This window comes from Mobula birostris, chromosome 21 (genome assembly GCF_030028105.1).
Source record: "Mobula birostris isolate sMobBir1 chromosome 21, sMobBir1.hap1, whole genome shotgun sequence".
In the NCBI taxonomy this organism is placed as follows: domain Eukaryota; kingdom Metazoa; phylum Chordata; class Chondrichthyes; order Myliobatiformes; family Myliobatidae; genus Mobula; species Mobula birostris.
The window spans coordinates 38,887,569-38,909,910 of record NC_092390.1 but is presented as its reverse complement, the minus strand read 5'-3'; the positions used below and the strand labels follow the sequence as shown (position 1 = coordinate 38,909,910).

General features: G+C 37.6%; 1 protein-coding gene across 1 annotated transcript in view; it reads right to left on the bottom strand.

Annotated features, from left to right (window-relative positions):
- ide (insulin-degrading enzyme) overlaps nucleotides 1–22,342 on the bottom strand; it is a 113,004-nt gene that overhangs the window by 46,439 nt on the left and 44,223 nt on the right. The window contains exon 12 of the mRNA XM_072239340.1: nucleotides 9,830–9,932. Within this exon, the coding sequence (XP_072095441.1) occupies nucleotides 9,830–9,932 (103 nt within the window). The remainder of the gene's footprint in view (nucleotides 1–9,829; nucleotides 9,933–22,342) is intronic.

Sequence of the window (22,342 nt, the reverse complement as noted above, 5' to 3'; positions counted from 1 at the left end):
TATCCCCTCAAGTTTGTTTTATGATGCAGTGACAGCATGGCTCATCTGTGACCTATTTCCACATATTTGCCATTGTTCTTTTAATAACTTTGGATATCATACACTAAACCAATTTCTTATTTAAATTTAGACCAATTTGGTGACAATACTATAAGCAGCTAGAGTGGAGATAATGGCGCAACTCCTAGCTATCAAGCTCAATATACACAATTCTGCAGACAGATTCTGTAGCTATCTTTCATTCATATGCTTTATTACTTTGCTTCAATTGGGAGAGATTACTGTAACTTGCCTCTGCTTTATAAGAGACTACAGTATTTAATAGGTATTAACTTTGTCTTCTACTTAATAGACTTTTTTTGCTAGTCATACACACTATTCATCTCCTGCTTTCAGAATAGAGTTCTAAACATTCAGCTAATTTTGTGTTTTAATATTTTTCCTACATATTCTAAAAGCCTGGCTCTAACTTTTAGACTATATGCTCAAATATAATGGAATTTTAAAACATTTTGAATTTCTCCCTACACATTAATCCCACAATAACCCTTTTGTAAATCTATGCTATACTTCCCCTTTCCAAGTATAGTGCCTAGACCTGCTTATACTAATCAAAGTGAGAGATAAACACAGCTAAATAGCATAACCTCTACCACACCCCCTTCCAAATTCGAGTCCTTGATAAAAGATAAACATGAACTATTTTTATCATGTATATTTTTAAAAATTTAATTGTCTTCAAATATGGTCTTCCAAATTTCTGACAAACTCTCTTGCTTCAGCTTTTTACAATTTTGAAAATATGCCAGACTAAATATTTTTGGGTCAAATGTAGATGATTTTGCACTTAACTCACTGATATTTATTTGCAACAGTTCTTTCAATTTAATCTATTAATACATTTATAATTTGATGTAGATTGCTCATACTTAAATCTCTCATTATAAACGGTAGCCACATCAACACTGATCCTGCAGGAATGTCATAATACCAATTATACTAACTTGAGTACCTGTATATTATTTTTAATCTGCTGTTGCAACTTGGAAAATATTTTGAAAGATCAATGGTTTGATAAGCTTTAAATTCAGCTACCACCTCACAAGGTGAAGTATATAACATTTTCTGAAAATCTATGCAAGAACAAATATTCGCCTATTCACCACTTTGAGCAAGACTCTAAGGCAGTGTTTCCCAACCTTTTTTAGCCTAACGACCCTCTTAGGCACAATCCCTTTGGTGTCCGCATAGTGTAAAAACATGTCTACCATAAGCTAACATAAGAAAAATTATTCCCTTTTAATTTTTTATTTGTCTTTAAACCTAGCTTACAGAATACCTGTGTGCTGTATAGCAGCTTCGGTATCAATGTATTCCTTGAGCTTGATGTTTTTTTTTTAGCAAGAGTTGAAATATCTGGTTTAAGCTGTGACAGCACAAGTTCCAAGTCTCCATTTTCAATGTCCAAGCAGTTTCTGTTTTTTTGTGAGTATGTGGTTCACTGCTCTGAAGCTTCTTTCAACAAGGCAGGAGGATAGAAACATAATGCAGAGCAGTTTGGCTCTTCCCCAAAGACCAAAAAACTTTGTATGACAGTGTAGCCACATACCATAAAAGCCGACATTTTTGAAAAGCATTTTTGCTTCTTCATCGTTCTGAATTTTGATAATTTCTTCTTGCAAGCTCTCTTCCTGTTCTTCCACCTTGCAAAGAAATGGGTTAATTACCCAATCCTAAATTTCCAGGTTGTTCAAATCCTTGAACCGATTCTGAAAATCTTTCTTCAGTGATTGCAGGTGTAAGCAGTACTCTTGCAAATCACCTTCTATGAAAGAGTGCCGTTCTTTCCATGCAGGGAAATTTCAGAACATCCGTCTCCCATTGTTTTGCTTATATATTTCCAGTTTTCCAAGAAGAGTGGACACTGCACTTTTTGCATGGATTAAATTTAAACTCTCGCCCTGCAGTTTCATATTTAGAATGTTCAATTTGTCACACAGACCAGCTAGATATACCACATCTCCATGTAGAAGTTCAATCTTGTTTCCCAAGTTCTTGTTGACTTTAAGCAAAAATTCAACCACAGTGTCAAAAAGATCAAAGTGTTTTAAGCAGTAGCCTTTTGACAGACAACACACTTCAGTGTGAAGAAGCATTCATACTCTTCATCGTTACCTCGGCATAACTAGTGAAATATTCTGCTATTTACTGGATGAGCTTTAATTTTGTTGATAGCAGATATTACAAGGAGTCTTACTTGAAAAAAGTTGCAGGCTGAGGTTTTTAGCTGCAAGATGCTGACAATGAGTTACACAATAGATTGTAAACAGACTTGGAATGTCTTTTTTCATAAATGCCTCTAAACCATATGGTGCTCCATCTGTTGCACAAGAAATCATGTCTCTAATTGGAATACTGTTATCCTCAATATACTTGTCGTAGATTGATTTCCCTTTGATATTTGTTTTTAACAAATTTATGAAGAGAATCTCTTCATATGCTTTTCCACTTTTGATAAACTGTATATATGCCAAAGGCAATGCCTCGTTGTCTTGCACAGTTGACTCATCCAGTTGCATCCCAAATTCTGTTTTTTTGTAGCTCTGTGCATAACTGATACTCAATATCTTCAGTCATTTTGTTCAATACTACGGGCTACAAAGTTATTACTCAGAGGACTTGATTTTAAAATACAGGTATCCATTTTGAGAACAGTGGTGAACACTTCTGAGACAGCAGGCATTATTAATCTTCCACCAATTGTAATGAGATTTTCCACACTTTGCTGTCATTTAGGAAATGTTGGAAGAAGCAATGAGATCACCAAGGTCATTTTTAGCTTTCTTAGCAAATAATTTGAGTGTGCAATACTTTTCAAATGCTTTTTTCATCTTCTGGAACTGAGTAATACCATAAATAACCTTTGCAGGGTGTCTTTTACGGTAGTGTTCCTGCAACCTTGATGGTTTCACAGCTACATTACGCTGTACAATATTACAAACAAGACACATGGGGTGTCATTGATCTGACAGGAACAGAATAAAACCATACTCCAGGTATGTAGCATTATATTGACGCACTTTCTGTAGTTTCTGTTATTTTAGCAGGATTAGAATTCAAGGTTTCACCGCCTTCAGATTCAGAGATTGCACCATACATATTTATCCATCATTAACAGGGCTAAATTAAAATTAAAAAGGAACAGAAATTGGAAATGCTTATCGGATGTTGATGACAGCAGCAAGCTGACACAGATGGAACGATGGTAGCAGCACGCAAAGGAACAGCGGGACAAAGATGAAGATGCTCATTCACTTTCCAGTCCCATTTTTTCTAACTATTTTTTTAAACCTTCTATGTCTGATGTAGTTTTAAAAGAGTGGAATAGATTGGGTATTAAATGTATTCATTTTTTGTTTGTTGGAGATGGTCTCTTCATTTGAACAACTGTCAGTTAAATATCACCTACCAAGAACTCACTTTTTTCGATATTTACAAATTAGAGACTTTTTGCGTTCTCAAGTACATACATTTCCTAAAAGTCCAGATAAAAATTTACTTGATATAATTTTTAATTTGAAACCCTTCCACAATGCATCTATATCTAATATTTATGGTATGTTGTTGGGAATGAGAAATATTCCTTTAGATAAAATTAAAAATCTTTGGGAACAAGATTTACAGATTTCAATTTCTGAGGACACTTGGAATGAAATTTTTAAATTGGTTAATACCTCATTGTTATGTGCCCATCATTCCCTTCTACAATTTAAAGTGGTTCATAGAGCCCATATGTCTTAAAGATAAGCTGTCTCGTTTTTATTCGGATATATCTCCCTATTGTGATAGATGTAATAATGGAGAAGCTTCACTAATCCCTATGTTTTGGACTTGTCAGTGTCTTGAAAAATATTGGAAGGAAGTATTTCAAACTTTTTCGGTGCTTTTTAAAGTAAATTTTAAACCTAATCCTTTGGCTGCCTTATTTAGTATTGCTGGAGGAAATGATATTATTTTGGAGACACATTTTCTGCATATTTTGGCCTTTTTTTCTCTTATAGCCAGGAGGTCATTGTTGCTTAAGTGGAAGGATGCCACTCTGCCTACTCATACTCATTGGTTACATGATGTTATGTCTTGCTTAAATTTAGAGAAGATTCGCTGAACATTGTGGGGACCTTTCTTGAATTATTTTCAAAATCTTTGATTTGCTATTAAGCACAGATGTTGGCTAATGATATGTTTTACTATATGTTAAGGATGTTTTCCTTTCCTATTTTTTAACCAAATAGCCATTTTTTTTTTTCTGGTAGTGGGTTTAGATTTTTTTGTATAATAAAATTATCTCTTTTCAATATTTAACTTTAATTTATATGGATATGGGATAATTACACATCATCTGTGATTTCAATATATTGTAATCGATATATATTATATATCCTACTGTACTCTATATTCTTTTACATAAGAAATTAATAAAAATATTGAAAAAGAAAGAAGATGCTCACAATAGCAAAAATTACGTTGACAAAGAATTCAGATTGGAATCTGAATGTCAGTAGGGATAGAGTTGGTGTTCGGTAAGCTACCTTTATACTATTCCAGTTAGCGCGGTTGACCAATAACACAAGGTCTCATAATTATAGTGCTATAGTTAGGGTGCTGCTTTCCTCTTCACCCCCAAGAACCTTGAACACCCCGCGACGACTTCCCTTAGCGCCCCCTTAGGACACATAACCAACCCCTGTTGGGAATCACAGTTCTAAAGGGGTTATGACACTGATTCTTATGGGCAAATATAGAATCTAAAATATAGATGCCATCGTTCAAAAATAAAGAGTGGTTCCTTTAATTTTGAGATGCAGCTTAAGTTTTTATCTAAAGGAGTTTAGCTTTCAGAACTCTTTCTCAAATGGTGGTGGAAGTAGAGTATCATCATCATCAGGTGCCATGCCCAGTTTGAGCTTTGACTGTCATGGCCCACACACTCCTGTTTTGGGTCAAGTGGATCAATTCATTGGTATTCATTTCCAATTCTCTGGCTGCTGTCTCCATCAACATTTGTCTTTGTCTTCCTCTTGCTTTCTTCCCTTCAATCTTTCCCGTAATTACCGTGCATTCTAACTCCTCTTTCCTAATCACATGTCCAATGAAGTTACGTTGCCTTTTCGTGATCTCATACATTATTTCTCTTTTTGTGTTTGCTCTGTTCATGACATCCTCGTTAGATATTTGTTTCATCCATGATATCCTTTGCATCCTCCTCAAAAACCACATCTGTGCTGCTACAATTCATTTCCTTCAATTACTAGATACTGTCCAACATTCTGAGTCATATAATATAACTGGATAAACCTAATATTTCAGTACTCTGAGGCCGGTTGTCATGCCTAGTTTAGTATTGGTCAGTATACTCTTTATTCTCGTAAAGGTGTCTTTTGCCATCCCTATTCTTCTTTTGATGTCCAAGTCGCACCTGCCATTTGATGTCACCCAGCTTCCTAAGTAGCAAAAGTTCTTTACTTGTTTTATGTCTTCCCCGTTTATCCTCAGCCTGCAGATAGGATTCTCCTTCTTTTTGGATATCACCATATATTCTGTCTTTTTGCGATTGATAGATAGATCCATTTTTGCACTTTCTTCAACAATTATATCAATTAAGTTTTGTAGTTCTTCCTCCGTACTTGCAATTAACACAATGTCATCTGCATATCTGAAATTATGGATGTTTTCACCGCCGACTTTGATTCCCAAGATGGCTCTTATTTTTTGTAATATTGTTTAACTGTACACATTAAATAAATCAAGGGAGAAACCACACCCTTGTCTAACGTCTCTCTTGATTTTCATAAACTGACTCACTTCTCCATCTATTCTTACAGCGGCAGTTTGTTCCCAGTACAGATTTCTGATTAAGCGGAGGTCTTTCGAATCTAGATCTAGAGTTTTCCGTAATATTTAAAATAACTTATTGTGCTTCACTTTATCAAATGCTTTTGTGTAGTCAATAAAAAAACAAACAAATCTCTTTGCATTTGAATAGCTCGTTCTGATAGTATCCTTAACATCAATATTGTGTTTCTTGTACCTTTGTCTTTCACAAAACCACATTGTTCTTTGCCTATTTCAGCTTGTATCTTACTTTTTGCAGAGTATAAACGTTTTTAACAGAGGCAAAAGGATGAAAGGTAACCATGTGATATGGGAATATGGAGTTCAGGTAACAATATGATCTGCCATGATCTTATTAGAACTTTGCATACTCTTCCAGCTAGAAGCCACACAATTCACACTACATTCTTTATTTTTTCTCAAGGTAATCTAGAACTTCAATATTAGGTTAGCAAAAAAAAACAAAAACAAATTGTTACAAAGGAGAATGAAAGCACCTAACTGCCTTGCTTTCTTGGCATCTGAAATGACAGGAGCTAGATTATGAAATTGAAAATGACACTTTAGAATCTCTCCAGCTCCCAGTATCTGAATTTAAGTCTCCACAGATGGGAAGTAACCTGCATGCAAGCTTCCAGTGATTTGCCAAGTGCATACATGGAGTCATTATTCAAATACCCATCTGTGAAAAATGAATCAAAGTACAATGTGTTTTGTAAATGCTTGCTTCAGACAGACCCAAATTGTTTAATTGTGATTTGGCCCCAGAAACAGAAAACTAAGATGATTACAGTCAGGTGTACGCTTACAAGAGTTCCTGTTGCTAAATGATCTTGGATTCTTGCCTATTTCAGAATATTATATCGCATAGTGGATTTCACAGCTCATTTTTGCATGGGCAAACATAACATATGGGCAGGCATTATTATTATTGACTTCAGAATCAGATTTATTATCATTGTCTTATATAACATGAAATTTGTTGTTTTGCAGCAGCAATACAGTGCAAAGACATAAAATTACTATAATTATAAAATAAATTAGTGGTGCAAAAAATGGAATAACAAGCTGGTGTTCATGACCTTTCAGAAATCTGATGGCAAGGGGGACAAGCTGTTTCTTGATCGTTGATGTGGTTTTCAGGTTCCTGTTTCTCCTTCTCAAAGAGGAGAATGAAGTGAGGGTCCTTAACGATGGATGGCACCTTCCTGGGGCTTTAACTATTGAACACCTCCTCAATGGTGGGGAGGTTAGTGCCCATGATGGAGCTAGCTGTGTCTCCAACCTTTTGCTGCTTTTTTTGATCTGTGCATTGGAACCTCCATACCAGGCTGTGATGCCCTCAACAGTACACCTTCAGAAATTTGCTAGTCTTTGGTGACATACCAATTCTCTGAAAACTCCTAATAAAATATAGTTTTTGGTGTTTCTTCTACGTAGCTGCATCAGTATACATATTGGTTTCAGGATAGACTTTCTGAGATGTTTTATTTATTTGTTTGTTTATTTAGCAATACGGCACCTTCTGGCCCTTCAAGCCACCTGGCCCCAGCAACCCACAATCCTGATTAACCTAACCTAATCACAGGACAATTTACAATGACCAATTAACCTACCCTGTATGCCTTTGGACTGTGGGAGGAAATCTGAGCACTCTGAGGAAACACACATTTCACAGGGGGGACCTACAGAGACTTCTTACAGAGCGGTGCTGGAATTCAACTCCGGAACGCCCTGGTGTGTAATAATGTCACACTAACCGCTATATTAACAGTGGACATCTACACAGTTACTGGCTAACTGGGTGTTGACACTCAGGAGCTAGAAACTGCACACCTTTTCCACAGTTGACTCCTTAATAAGAACTGCTGCGTGTTCTCTCAATTTCATCTTCCTAAAGTCCACCATCAATTCCTGTGCCCTAAAGGAGCTGGCTACAACCTTTTGCAACCTGTTGTGATCATGTGCATTGGAGCTTCCATTCCAGATTGTGATGCAACCAGACAGATTGCTCACCAGCTTACTCCTATGGAAATATAATACAGCAAATCTCCTCAAACTCCAAGTAGAGGCAATGGCATGCCTTCTTCGTGATTGCGGTCTGTTCTCCCGACTTCCCCTTATGTCCATTATCAATTTCTTGACCTTGCTAACACTAGATGCAAGGTTATTGCTGCTATACCATTCAACAGCTGATCTCTCTCACTCGAGTATGTCTCCATGTTGCCACCTGAGATTATACCAATAGTCGTGTCAACTGTGAATTTATAAATGACATTTGAGTTGTGCTTAACTACTGAGTCATGAATGCAGAGAAGGCAGAGCAATGAGCTCAGCACGCATCCTTGAGGTGTTAACTGCCAGCGAGGAGAGATGTGGCTACTGATCCATACTGACTGTGGTCTCCAGAAGAGAAAGTCGAGGATCCAGATGCAGAGGGAAGTAGAGAGGAATGCACAAAATGCTGGAAGACCAGGTTTAGAGGCTTTATCATGTATCGTAATTTTTCTAGCTTCATCCTGCATACAAATGCCATTCTTTTTGTTAAGCAAGATTTCAGTGAATTAGCAATCTCTAACATTTATGAACAGCTAATCTTGAAGATTAGGATACTAGTGGGATAAACATAATGGAAACTCCAGTATCATTTTCGAAGAAGAAATAAAAACATAATATAGGACCATTCTCTGGTACCACCTCACTGATTTCGCACACTGCTCCTGCCAGAACTCAACAGCTCCCACAACATCAGAAGATGGTTTAAAGTTAAAGCAATGCAAAACTCACATTACAAGTGTCCCGTGCTTTATGAACATTCGCTTTATGCCACTTTGCTTTTACGAAAGACCTACATTAATGCCTGTTTTCGCTAACTGAAAGAGGATTTTCGCTTTTACGAAAAAAAACACCTGCTTTAAACTTGTGTTTACCCTGAGAAAGACTACCATGACCATGAAGCCTTGCGCGGGCAGGTGTGTGCTCATGCATGTACATGCTGATTTTTTTCTACAAATTGGCTTTGGCTAAATCTTCTCGATTCTGTTAAGTGAAACTACACTGGACATACATTATTTCTACTTTATTTTGGCAGTGCATTTATCACATTCCTGCTTTTACTATATGTTAGTGTTATTTTAGGTTTTATGTGCTATTTGGTATGATTTGGTAGGTTATTTTTTGGGTATGGGAACGTTCAAAGATTTTTCCCATATAAATTAATGGTAATTGCTTCTTCGCTTTATGCCATTTCGGCTTACGAACAGTTTCATAGGAACACTCTACCTTCGGATAGCGGGGGAAACCTGTACAAGTGCTAAATATAATGGGCTCTTTAATTTTTCTTGAAATGATAGAATCTAATAAAGTAACTGGCTGCAGATATTACAACTAGAACAAACACAGAGCGCTGGAAGAATTCAGCAGGTCAAGCAGCTGGTGTGGAGGCAAAAGGTGCAAGACAATTCAGGCTGACACCCCACATCAAGAGTGATTTGCAATTATCATTAAATAATTCTTCAAGATGACAGTTTAACTTAAAACATCTGGCTTTTCTTCCAAGAACTGTACATTCTGAGAGTTGCACCACATCTAATAGCAAATGATAAAACTGTCTTAGATTGCTAATAAGTAAATCACTTTCATAACATCAAATTTATAGTTCGAAAGAGCACAAAATAAGTTCATTGTTTTTTGTGTACTAATATATTTACAAGCTATTCACAACTAAAAAACTGCATTCAGTATATTACGATATTCCACCTTTCTACCAAGTTATTGTTCTAATATTGGCCTTTATTGTACCAATTTCATTTGCAACAAATGGGCAATGCAAAGTAAATAGCTGAAGTCAGAGCATGCAAAACAATTTCTTATAAAGGAATCAGAGTTTAATTGAAACAATTTTTGTTAATGCAGTTGTAGGAGACATTTTGCCCACCTGGATGACATCAGCACTAATGGCTTCCTGCATGTACTGTGTGCCATACCATTTTTCAGTTCTGTCTGTTTGTCCTTCAAATGATTTAGAAACCACAGCTACCCTACAAAAGAAAAGCGCAAAGGAAATTAAGGGGCTTGTAAATAGCATCATTGATTGTGAATATTATATACCCTGACATCTGAGAATACCAATCAATGCCTCTGATATAAAACCACCCATGCACTGAACAATGTTGAAGCACTGGACACTGTAATTTAATTAAACCATTTCTTCATGTGCTTACTGACTGTGATCAATGGCTTTACTTCCCTCTGTACAAACTAGTTAAATGTCAGAGGTAAGAAATTTCTGATATCAAAATTCAGCAATGGACATGGCAAATATATACTTTTGAATGATATTTAAATGATAGGCTACTATGTTCCAAACAGATACCCCTGGGGTGAGCATACAAAGATACACAAGGAAGTAGACAAAATAATTAAATCTTAATGCATTCTCACTTATTTCTGCACTTTTCAGTGCAGTTTTCTAACCCCGAGTCTACTTCAGTATACTACAAAGGATCTGTGATGTGTACTAAAATAGATTCAGGACTATGAGAATGACCAACTGAAATTCTTCAATTAGTCTGAAGATTCTTCACAAGCATACAGAAACAAAATTGTATAAAAACAGAAGGGATGAGGATGTGAGATAGAAGATAGTATAAAATTTTAAGGGAGAAAAAAATTCTAAATTTTCAGCATTTGTTTTCTTTGAATGATTGAGATTTGACAGCTGTAAAACCATTTTCAAGAGCTGAAGAATATTCTCAAATTATTACTCAGCTGGTTTTTAATGGGAACCAAGTGGAAATAAAGTTAGCCTACACCATTCCAAACATTTCAAAGTTGAGTCGAACAGTGTAGACATCAAAAGAACTTGATCTCTGCAGTTAACAGTGTGGGATGCCAACTGTTGTTAAATTTATCCAATATTAACTGTGATATTAAATCGACATTTCTATTATTGCACTGAAGTCTGGACCAAGGCAGATTGATGAATTAGGAAAATTTATCCCCAAGTTGTATGCATGTACACTGGTGGGGAGTTGTACTGTTAATCGTGTTGGTGAGGGCACCAATGAATCAGAATCAGGTTTATTATCACCGACATGTATTGTGAAATTTGTTAACTTAGCAGCAGTTCAGTGTTTCAGTTGACAAACCAAATCTCTTCAAACTCCTAATGAAATATAGCCGCTGTCTTCCCTTCTTTATAGCTGCATCAATATGTTGGGGCCAGGTTTGGTCCTCAGAGATCTTGACACCTAGGAACTTGAAATTGCTCATTCTCTCCACTTCTGATCCCTCTATGAGGATTGGTTATGTAATATTAATTTAACACCACAGTTAAATCAATGTATACAAGTCATTTTAAAATATTGATATTGATGGCCAAAAGGTTTGAATACCAAGAGGAAGAGCTGCAGTTACAGATATTCTTAACCCAGATTACTTAAGGAAGGTCCTCTCTTGCTTGCAAGATAAAACTGCTTATGAAAAATTTCTAATTACTCTGCACATGTTCTGATTCTTTTCATTCCCAAATTCCTGTACCAAGTTGGTCCAAGATACTTCCCTAAAATAACATATCTGAAGTTAAAACCTGGAGGAAAATTAAATTCATGTGCCAAATTCCATGTTACAGCATTTTAAGAATTTAAAAGTTCATCCAAACTCACTCTCTATTACTAAGTATCATGTCAACCGACAAAGAAATGTAGAATTTAAATAATCAAAATTCCTTACTATTATTTCTATTTTTTCAATTGCTAGAATACATACAGAATAAAAGAAAAAAAATCCAGAAGCCAATACTTTCAGCTGTTAACATATAAGACCATAAGACAAAGGAGCAGAAGTCGGCCATTCAGCCCATTGAGTCTGCTCCACCATTTTATCATGAGCTGATCCATTCTCCCATTTAGTCCCACTCCCCTGCCTTCTCACCATAACCCTTGATGCCCTGGCTGCTCAGATACCTATCAATCTCTGCCTTAAATACACCCAATGACTTGGCCCCCACTGCTGCCCGTGGCAACAAATTCCACAGATTCACCACCCTCTGGCTAAAAAAATTTCTTTGCATCTCTGTTCTGAAGGGGCACCCTTCAATCCTTAAGTCATGCCCTCTCGTACTAGACTCCTCCACCATGGGAAACAATTTTGCCACATCCACTCTGTCCATGCCCTTCAACATTCGAAATGTTTCTGTGAGGTCCCTCCTCATTCTCCTAAGCTCCAAGGAATACAGTCCAAGAGCGGACAAACGTTCCTCATATGTTAACCCTCTCATTGCTGGAATCATTCTAGTGAATCTTCTCTGAACCCTCTCCAACGTCAGCACATCCTTTCTTAAATAAGGAGCCCAGAACTGCCCATAGTACTCCGTGAGGTCTTAGAAGTGCCTTATAGAGCCTCAACATCACATCTCTGCTCCTATACTCTATTCCTCTAGAACTGAATGCCAACATTGCATTCACCTTCTTTACCACCGACTCAACCTGGAGGTTAACCTTAAGGGTATCCCTGCACGAGGACTCCCAAGTCCCGTTACATCTCAGAACTTTGAATTCTCTCCCTATTTAAATAATAGTCTGCCCTTTTATTTCTTCTGCCAACCACACATTTTCCAACATTGTATTTCATTTGCCACTTCTTTGCCCATTCTCCCAATCTATCCAAGTCTCTCTTCAGACTCTGTTTCCTCAGCACTACGAGCCCCTCCACCTATCTTTGAATCATCAGCAAACTTAGTCACAAAGCCATATATTCCATAATCCAAATCGTTGATATGCAACGTAAAAAGAAGCGGCCCTAACACGGACCCCTGTGGAACACCACTGGTAACCGGCAGCCAACCAGAATAGGATCCCTTTATTCCCACTCTCTGTTTCCTGCCAATCAGCCAACGCTCTATCCATGAATGTAACTTTCCCATAATTCCATGGGCTCTCATCTTGTTTAGCAGCCTCATGTGTGGCACCTTGTCAAAGGCCTTCTGAAAATCCAAATATACAACATCCACTGCATCTCTCTTGTCTAGCCTACTTGTAATTTCCTCAAAAAATTGCAATAGGTTTGTCAGGCAGGATTTTCCTTTAAGGAAACCATGCTGAGTTCTGCCTGTCGTGTCATATGCCTCCAGATACTCCGTAACCTCATCCTTGACAATCAACTCCAACAACTTCTCAACCACCGATGTCATGCTAACTGGTCCATAATTTCCCTTTTGCTTCCTTGCCCCCTTCTTAAATAGCGGAGTGACATTTGCAATCTTCCAGTCCTCCGGAACCATGCCAGAATCTATTGACTTTTGAAAGATCATTGCTAATGCCTCCGCAATCTCCACAGCTACTTCCTTCAGAACACGAGGGTGCATTCCATCTGGTCCGAGAGATTTATCTACCCTTAGACTATTCAGCTTCCTGAGTACTTTCTCTGTCGTAATTGTGACTGCGCACACTTCTCTTCCCTGACACCCCTGAGTATCCGGTATACTGCTGATGTCTTCCTCAGTGAAGACTGATGCAAAATACTTGTTCAGTTCCTCTGCCATCTCCTTATCTCCATTACAATTTCTCCAGCATCATTTTCTATAGGTCCTATATCTACTCTCAACTGTCTTTTACTCTTTATATACTTGAAAAAGCTTTTAGTATCCTCTTTGATATTATTTGCTAGTTTCTTTTCATAGGTTATCTTTTCCCTCTTAATGATCTTCTTAGTTTCCTTTTGTACACTTTTAAAAACTTCCCAATCCTCTGTCTTCCCACTAATTTTTGCTTCCTTGTATGCCCTCTCCTTTGTTTTAAGTTTGGCTTTGACTTCTCGTCAGCCACGGGTTGCATCCTTTTTCCATTTGAAAATTTCTTCTTTTTTGGAATATATCTGTCTTGCACCTTCCTCATTTCTCGCATAAACTCCAACCACTGCTGCTGTGCCATCCTTCCCGCTAGTGTCCCTTTCCAGTCAACTTTGGCCAGTTCCTCTCTCATGCCACTGCAATTTCCTTTACTCCACTGAAATATCTGTGTTAAACCTGTGCCTTTACTTAAATTACTTCTGTAGCTCCTGACTTGCACAATATTTCTTAAGATATCACTTAAGATTCATGGATAGGATACACATACTTTTATCTCCTAACACATGATCATTTACAACTGCTTTTAAGAAAGTTGCTGGTGAATGTCACCTTGAACCAGTGTAGTGCTCATGATGAAGACAACCCATGTAACAGCAACAGTGAACATCAGCTTTTTATGCCACAGCAGATAAGAAAATGTCAAATTTAGACCATTAGAACGTTTTTGACAAGAACAGGCTGTTCAGCCCAAGAAAGCTTGCTAAATCGCAATTCATCTAGTCTGTTGAAATAACTATCCAGTTTAGATTTGAAAGAACTACTCGCAACTACACAACTAGGTAGTTTGTTCCATGTGTCCACAACTCGCCATGTAACGAAATTCTTCCTGATGCCAGTCTGAAATCTCTGGCTAACCAATCTCCACCTATTACCCTGTGTCCCTGATGATGAATTAATTTTGAAGTGGCAGCTGGCATCCATTTTATTTAAACCTTTAATGATTTTGAAAATTTCTATCAGGTATCCTTGTCATTCTACGTCTACTTAGGCCAAAAAGATTTAATACTTTCTATCTTTCTACATAGCTCATACCCTGCAGACCCAGACTAAGTCTAGTCACCCCCCCCCCTGGACTCTCTCTAGTGCCTTCGTATTCCTAACTCAATATGAAGAACAAAATAGTACACAGCATTCAAGGTGTGGCCTCACAAGCGCATTATAAAGCTCAAGGAGAACGTCTCTTGACTTGAACTCCACTGAGCACATTATATAGCCCAAAATTCCATCGACCTTCCTAATCATTTCTGTGCATTGGCTAGATGTTGATAGTGATGAGTCTACCAGGGCGTCCAAATCCTTCTCACAAAGTGCACATATCAACTCAAGACCCCCCTTTGTATACTTATATCTAATATTTCTACTTCCTATATGTATTGATCTAACTGTATTGATTTTGCTGCCTGAAAGCTATTAGCCCATCCCCTTAATTTTATGTCATAGGCAAACTTTACTAGTTTAGTTATTATGTGCTTATCCAAATCATTAATGTAAATTAGATTAAAAACAGCAGTGGCCCTAAAACCGATCCTTCGAAACTCCACTTTTAACATCTTCTAGGTGTGAAGATCCTATCACAATAGCTTGTTGTTTTCTGTGTTTGAGCTACTTCTGTACTCATTCGCACACCTTACCCTGAATCCCTACCTCCTATAATTTGATTATTAACGTCTTGTGGGGTAGCTTGTCAAAAGCCTTCTGAATGTCCAAGTAAATGACATCAACCACTATTGTTATCATAAATTTTAGTTGCCTCTTTATACAACTCCAGCATTTTAGTATAACATGATTTCCCCTTTCTGAACCCATGCTGGCCTTCTGCTAACACGCCTGTTCTTATCAGTTGCTTTTCCATCTTACTTATTATTGCTTCCATTATCTTGCCTGCGATAAGCGTTAACCCATTTCCAGTCCTTACAGATTTCATCAGTCTTCAATGTCTTTTGAAAAATACATGTTAGGGGTTTGTATATATAATCACAGACCTCTTTAAGTACCCTCAGATACATGTTGTCTGGCCCTGGAGATTTATTAATTTTCAGCCTTTTCAGCAGCAGGATTTCACTTTCCAAGATCTCTAAACAAACTTAAATCACTTAAAACAAACATTTTTCTCTACACTTACTGACATACTGCTAACATCTTCACAGGTGTTATCCTTTCATATGATTCTTACTATCTCTTCTTTCAGTTAGTCCTGACAAAGGGTCTCGGCTCGAAACATCGACTGTACCTCTTCCTATAGATGCTGCCTGGCCTGCTGCATTCACCAGCAATTTTTATGTGTGTGCTTGAAATTCCAGCATCTGTTTGCATGTGTTTGCATCTTCACAGGTGAATACTTTAGCAAAATATGAGTTCAGAGTGTCCGCTATGTCCTTCTCTACATAATTTAATACTCCACTTTTATATTCTAATGAACTTAACTTCCTCCTCAACTTTTCTTTCACTATTAAAAGAAAAGCCCTTAGGGTCAATCTTAGCATTAGCAGCAATATCATTCTCAATCTGCCTTTTGGCAATTCAAATTTCCCTCTTGACTATAGCTCTCTTATTTTCATATGCTCGACTATTTTTTTCTGTATTCCTTATATAACTGTCCTTTCCAATAATCTTCATGTATATTTTTATACATCCATGTAGAATACTATGCAAACTTTGCAAATGCTGGTGACCACTCTTGGTGCAGAAGATGAAGATTGCAGGTTTGTGACAGCTTTAAGTGTTAGGAGAGTAAGTGAGAGGACATGAATGTTTTTTGTGAATGACATGGAACTTCTTCATTGCTATTGGAGCTGTAGTTAAGTCAAAACTATATCTCACATGTGAGGAGGCAAATCTCATTACAAAACAAAAACAGCTTCTAACCCACTTTTGCATTCACAGTGCTTATATCAGTTAGCTTAGTTAAGTTCTTGGTCTATCCAAAAGTTGAAATTGTCGAAAAAAGAAAAAGTTTGGTCTTCAAAGAATGGACATTTGGCATCTTAGCACTGCCAGTAGGAAGAACTGATGGAAATAGTATCAGTGTCTTCAAAAGGGAATTGGACAATTACCCATGATGGAGTAATCTGTAGGACCAGAGGCAAAAGAGCAGAGGAGTGTGACTGAAAGACTGCTTTACTTGGAGCAGAACAGATTCAAGGTGTAACATAATGGGGGGGGCGGCGTCACGTGATGACGTGGGATTGAGACGCGTAAATCCAGCTCTCCCGCAACAAATCAGTAAAGTACCGTTTAAACAAAACAAAGTTAATAAATATTTTCTGAAAACTATTTATAAACTTTGTAAGACTACTTTACGATATGCCTCCTAAACCGCAACAAAAGAAGTCTGCTGTTGTGAAGCAGCCACGAGAGGGGAAGGAAAAAGGGCCTACTGCAACGATGGAGCCTCGGACTCAGGTTGGATCTCCTTTGGTAGAACAGGGAGCAATGGCGGTGGTAACGGGTTCTTCGAAGAAGGCACCGGAAATGCGCATGCGCAAATCGACACAACGCAAACTACAAGAACCGACAGCCACTGCAATTGAAAATGACTCAGAGTCAGAATTGGATTCTGCAGAGAACACAGATGAAGAAGAGGAGGAAGAATTGGAAGCGATTGGAAGTAAAGGCGATGAGAGAGACATAAGAGAGGCTATATTGCAATTAACGGCTGAACTAAGAAAAGTAAGAGAAGAGCTTAGAGATACGAAGGTGTGCTATAATGAAGTTATGGAAAGACAAGACAAAATGGATAAGAAGCTTCAAAAGATGGAAAGAGCAATGGGGCATATGAATGATAGAGTGGAAAAAACAGAAAATGATTTGCTTGTCTGGAACTCGGAAAGAAATCGACTCTTGGAGAAAGTGGACATGTTGGAAAATTTCAGTAGACGTAATAATATTAAAATTGTTGGTCTTAAAGAAGGTACGGAGGGAGAAAAACCAATAGAATTTTTTCAAAAATGGATCCCGGATGTTTTGCAAATGGAAGAGGAGGTTCGACCAATTGAAATTGAGCGGGCACATAGAGCTCTAAGACCAAAACCAAAAGATGACCAATATCCACGAATGATTTTAATAAAATTCTTAAGATTTCAAGACAAGGAAAGGATTCTACAGGCAGCTGCTCGAGCTGCCAAGGATAGAAAAGGGCCATTGATAATTAAAGGGAACAAAGTTTTTTTCTACCCTGATATAAGTTACGAACTTTTGAAGAGAAGGAAGAAATTTAATCCAGTGAAAAAAACCCTATGGAATCATGGTTATCAATTTATACTGTGTTATCCTGCAACCTTGAAGATTTTTTTGCCTGGTGGAGAAAAAAGATTTTTTGATGACTACCAGAAAGCAGAGCAGTTTGTGCGAGATTCTCTGAATATTCACTAGATACAAGAACAAATCCAGGGGAGCAAGATAGATTGAAGATGAAGATTGGGTTAAAGAATGGACTTGTTGGATTTTTGAAGCTGGATGAATGTATAAATATATCATTAATTATACGAGGGGGGTAAGAAAGGTTAAAACTGGAGGAATATTAGTTGGGAATAGTAACATTAATTTTGCCTATATATATATAATTTTTTTTTGTTGCGGGGGAGCTGGAAGAAGCACTGATCGATTGCTACGCTAATCATGTGTGCAAGCGTGGCTTTTGCCACGACCCGTAAAATGGAGGGAGGTAGTGTTGTGCATCTTTTCATTCACAACATTAGTGGGGGGGTATTTTGTTTTTTCTTTTTTTGTATTCTTTCTATCTTTTCTTTTCGCCTGGAAGGTTGGGAGGGAAACACATAGCAACATGGTGAAATTTAAAGAGATTCCCCAAGGAACTATGAGAGTTGAGAAGATAAGTAATGTTTTAGATTGGAGTAACTTTGTTAAGAATAATGACTAATTTATTGAATTTTTTGAGTTTTAATGTTAATGGGCTTAATGGACCAGTGAAAAGAAAAAGAATCTTAACACATATTAAAAAAATGAAGACAGATTTAACCTTTTTACAGGAAACACACCTAACAGAAACAGAACATCAGAAACTAAAGAGAGATTGGGTGGGAAGTGTTGCTGCGGCTTCATTTAATTCAAAAGCGAGGGGAGTAGCAATTTTGATCAATAAAACATTACCAATTAGAATACAAAATGTAATAACTGATTCTGCGGGGAGATATGTGATTATACATTGTCAACTTTTTTCTGAATTATGGACTTTTATGAATATTTATGCACCAAACGAAAATGATGCAAAATTCATACAAGAAGCTTTTCTGAATTTGGCGGATGCACATGAAAAAATATTAATTGGAGGAGACTTTAATTTTTGCTTAGACCCAGTCTTAGATAGATCAACCAAGGCTGTTATAAAATCGAAGGTAGTAAATTTAACTTTATCATTGGTGAAGGATTTAAATTTGATTGATATATGGAGAAGAATCAATCCTAAAGAAAGAGACTATTCGTTCTATTCCCATAGACATAAAACTTACTCAAGGATAGATTTGTTTCTATTATCAATGCATATTCAACACAGAGTGAAAAATATGGAATATAAAGCAAGAATATTATCAGATCATTCCCCTTTATTAATGACAATAATAATGGCTGATAAGGAAGAAGTGGCTTATAGATGGAGATTTAATTCAACATTATTAAAATGTCAAGATTTCTGTGATTTTATGAAAAAGCAGATTCAATTTTTTTTGGATACAGATTTTCATTCAGTGGATGATAAATTTATATTATGGGATGCGATGAAAGCATATCTTAGGGGCCAGATATTAAGTTATACGTCTAAAATTAAGAAAGAATATATGGCAGAACTAGATCAATTGGAAAAAGAGATTACAAAAATAGAAAAAGAATCTCAAAGATATATGTCAGAAGAAAAACGAAGACAACTTGTTAATAAGAAGTTACAATATAATATGCTTCAGACATATAGAACGGAAAAAGCAATTATAAGAACTAAACAAAGGTATTATGAGTTAGGTGAGAGAGCACATAAAATTCTTGCCTGGCAGTTGAAAACAAAACAAGCTTCCAAAACAATAAATGCAATTAGAACAAGGGCAAATAAAATATCTTATAAACCTCTTGAAATAAATGAAACTTTTAAAAATTTCTATTTTGAATTATATCAATCAGAATCCCAAAATGATGTTAATGAGATAGAAAGGTTTTTAATCACAAATTTCTCTTCCAAAATTGAATTTGGAAGAGCAGAAGGGATTAGATATGCCTTTTACATTAAAAGAAGTTGAAGAAGCTTTAGGATCACTCCAAAGTAATAAATCTCCAGGAGAAGATGGTTTTCCACCTGAATTTTATAAAAAAATTTAAAGATTTATTATTTCCTCTTTTTATGGAACTAATACGTCAAGCAGAAAAAATACATAAACTTCCAGAATCTTTTTCAACAGCGATTGTAACAGTATTGCCAAAAAAAGACAGAGACCCTATGAAACCAACATCATACAGGCCTATTTCTTTATTGAATACGGATTATAAAATAATAGCAAAAATTTTATCGAATAGAAAAAATCTGTGGAAGTGAGCGAGGTCCTCAATGAATACTTCTCTTCGGTATTCACCAATGAGAGGGAACTTGATGATGGTGAGGACAATATGAGTGAGGTTGATGTTCTGGAGCATGTTGATATTAAGGGAGAGGAGGTGCTGGAGTTGTTAAAATACATTGGGACAGATAAGTCCCCAGGGCCTGATGGAATATTCCCCAGGCTGCTCCACGAGGTGAGGGAAGAGATTGGTGAGCCTCTGGCTAGGATCTTTATGTCCTCGTTGTCCACCGGAATGGTACCGGAGGATTGGAGGGAGGCGAATGTTGTCCCCTTGTTCAAAAAAGGTAGTAGGGATAGTCCAGGTAATTATAGAACAGTGAGCCTTAAGTCTGTGGTGGGAAAGCTGTTGGAAAAGATTCTTAGAGATAGGATCTATAGGCATTTAGAGAATCATGGTCTGATCAGGGACAGTCAGCATGGCTTTGTGAAGGGCAGATCGTGTCTAACAAGCCTGATAGAGTTCTTTGAGGAGGTGACCAGGCATATAGATGAGGGTAGTGCAGTGGATGTGATCTATATGGATTTTAGTAAGGCATTTGACAAGGTTCCACACAGTAGGCTTATTCAGAAAGTTAGAAGGCATGGGATCCAGGGAAGTTTGGCCAGGTGGATTCAGAATTGCTTGCCTGCAGAAGGCAGAGGGTCGTGGTGGAGGGAGTACATTCAGATTGGAGGATTGTGATTAATGGTGTCCCACAAGGATCTGTTCTGGGGCCTCTACTTTTCGTGATTTTTATTAACGACCTGGATGTGGGGGTAGAAGGGTGGGTTGGCAAGTATGCAGACGACACAGAGGTTGGTGGTGTTGTAGATAGTGTAGAGGATTGTCAAAGATTGCGGAGAGACATTGATAGGATGCAGAAGTGGGCTGAGAAGTGGCAGATGGAGTTCAACCCAGAGAAGTGTGAGGTGGTACACTTTGGAAGGACAAACTCCAAGGCAGAGTACAAAGTAAATGGCAGGATACTTGGTAGTGTGGAGGAGCAGAGGGATCTTGGGGTACATGTCCACAGATCCCTGAAAGTTGCCTCACAGGTGGATAGGGTAGTTAAGAAAGCTTATGGAGTGTTAGCTTTCATAAGTCGAGGGACAGAGTTTAAGAGTCGCGATGTAATGATGCAGCTCTATAAAACTCTGGTTAGGTCACACTTGGAGTACTGTGTCCATTTCTAGTCACCTCACTATAGGAAGGATGTGGAAGCATTGGAAAGGGTACAGAGGAGATTTACCAGGATGCTGCCTGGTTTAGAAAGTATGCATTATGATCAGAGATTAAGGGAGCTCGGGCTTTACTCTTTGGAGAGGAGGAGGATGAGAGGAGACATGATAGAGGTGTACAAGATAATAAGAGGAATAGATAGAGTGGATAGCCAGCGCCTCTTCCCCAGGGCACCACTGCTCAATATAAGAGGACATGGCTTTAAGGTAAGGGGTGGGAAGTTCAAGGGGGATATTAGAGGAAGGTTTTTTACTCAGAGAGTGGTTGGTGCGTGGAATGCACTGCCTGAGTCAGTGGTAGAGGCAGATACACTAGTGAGGTTCAAGAGACTACTAGACAGGTATATGGAGGAATTTAAGGTGGGGGCTTATATGGGAGGCAGGGTTTGAGGGTCGGCACAACATTGTGGGCCGAAGGGCCTGTACTGTGCTGTACTATTCTATGTTCTATATTCTGCCTTTTTTCATAACAGTGCAAGCATCTTCTGTTAGCGAAAACAGGAAACTAATGTAGGTCTTTCATAACAGTGAGGTGTCATAAAGGGAACGTTGGAAAAGCGGGGGACACCTGTACCTCTTCAACACCCTTAGTGAAAAGTTTCCTCTCAATTTCCTTAAAGATTTTTGGAAATTGCCTTTTATATATTCCTGGATATATTTTTCTTCTACATCTACTAGCTAAACCCCTAATAATCTTAAGCAACAAAGTCACCATCTCGCAAAAGTAAAGACACAATGTTCATCCCTCACTACTTGTATTTTTGTTATTGTGCTTGTAATCTTCTCTGCGTTTTCTGCTGTCTCCTCTGTCCTTTTTCCTATAATGCTGACCAGAAAATTTTTTCCACATTTATTCATTTTTCAGGATCTATACAGAACTGGCAAGGCCATTAATTGTTGGCTAGCTCCAATTGCTCCAAAGTCCCTGGTAAGCCACCACCGTGAATTACTGCAGCCATTCTGGTGGATGCACACCTATACAGTGCTGTTGTGTAAGGAGTTACAAGATTTGAATCCAATGACAATGGAGGAACAGTGATAA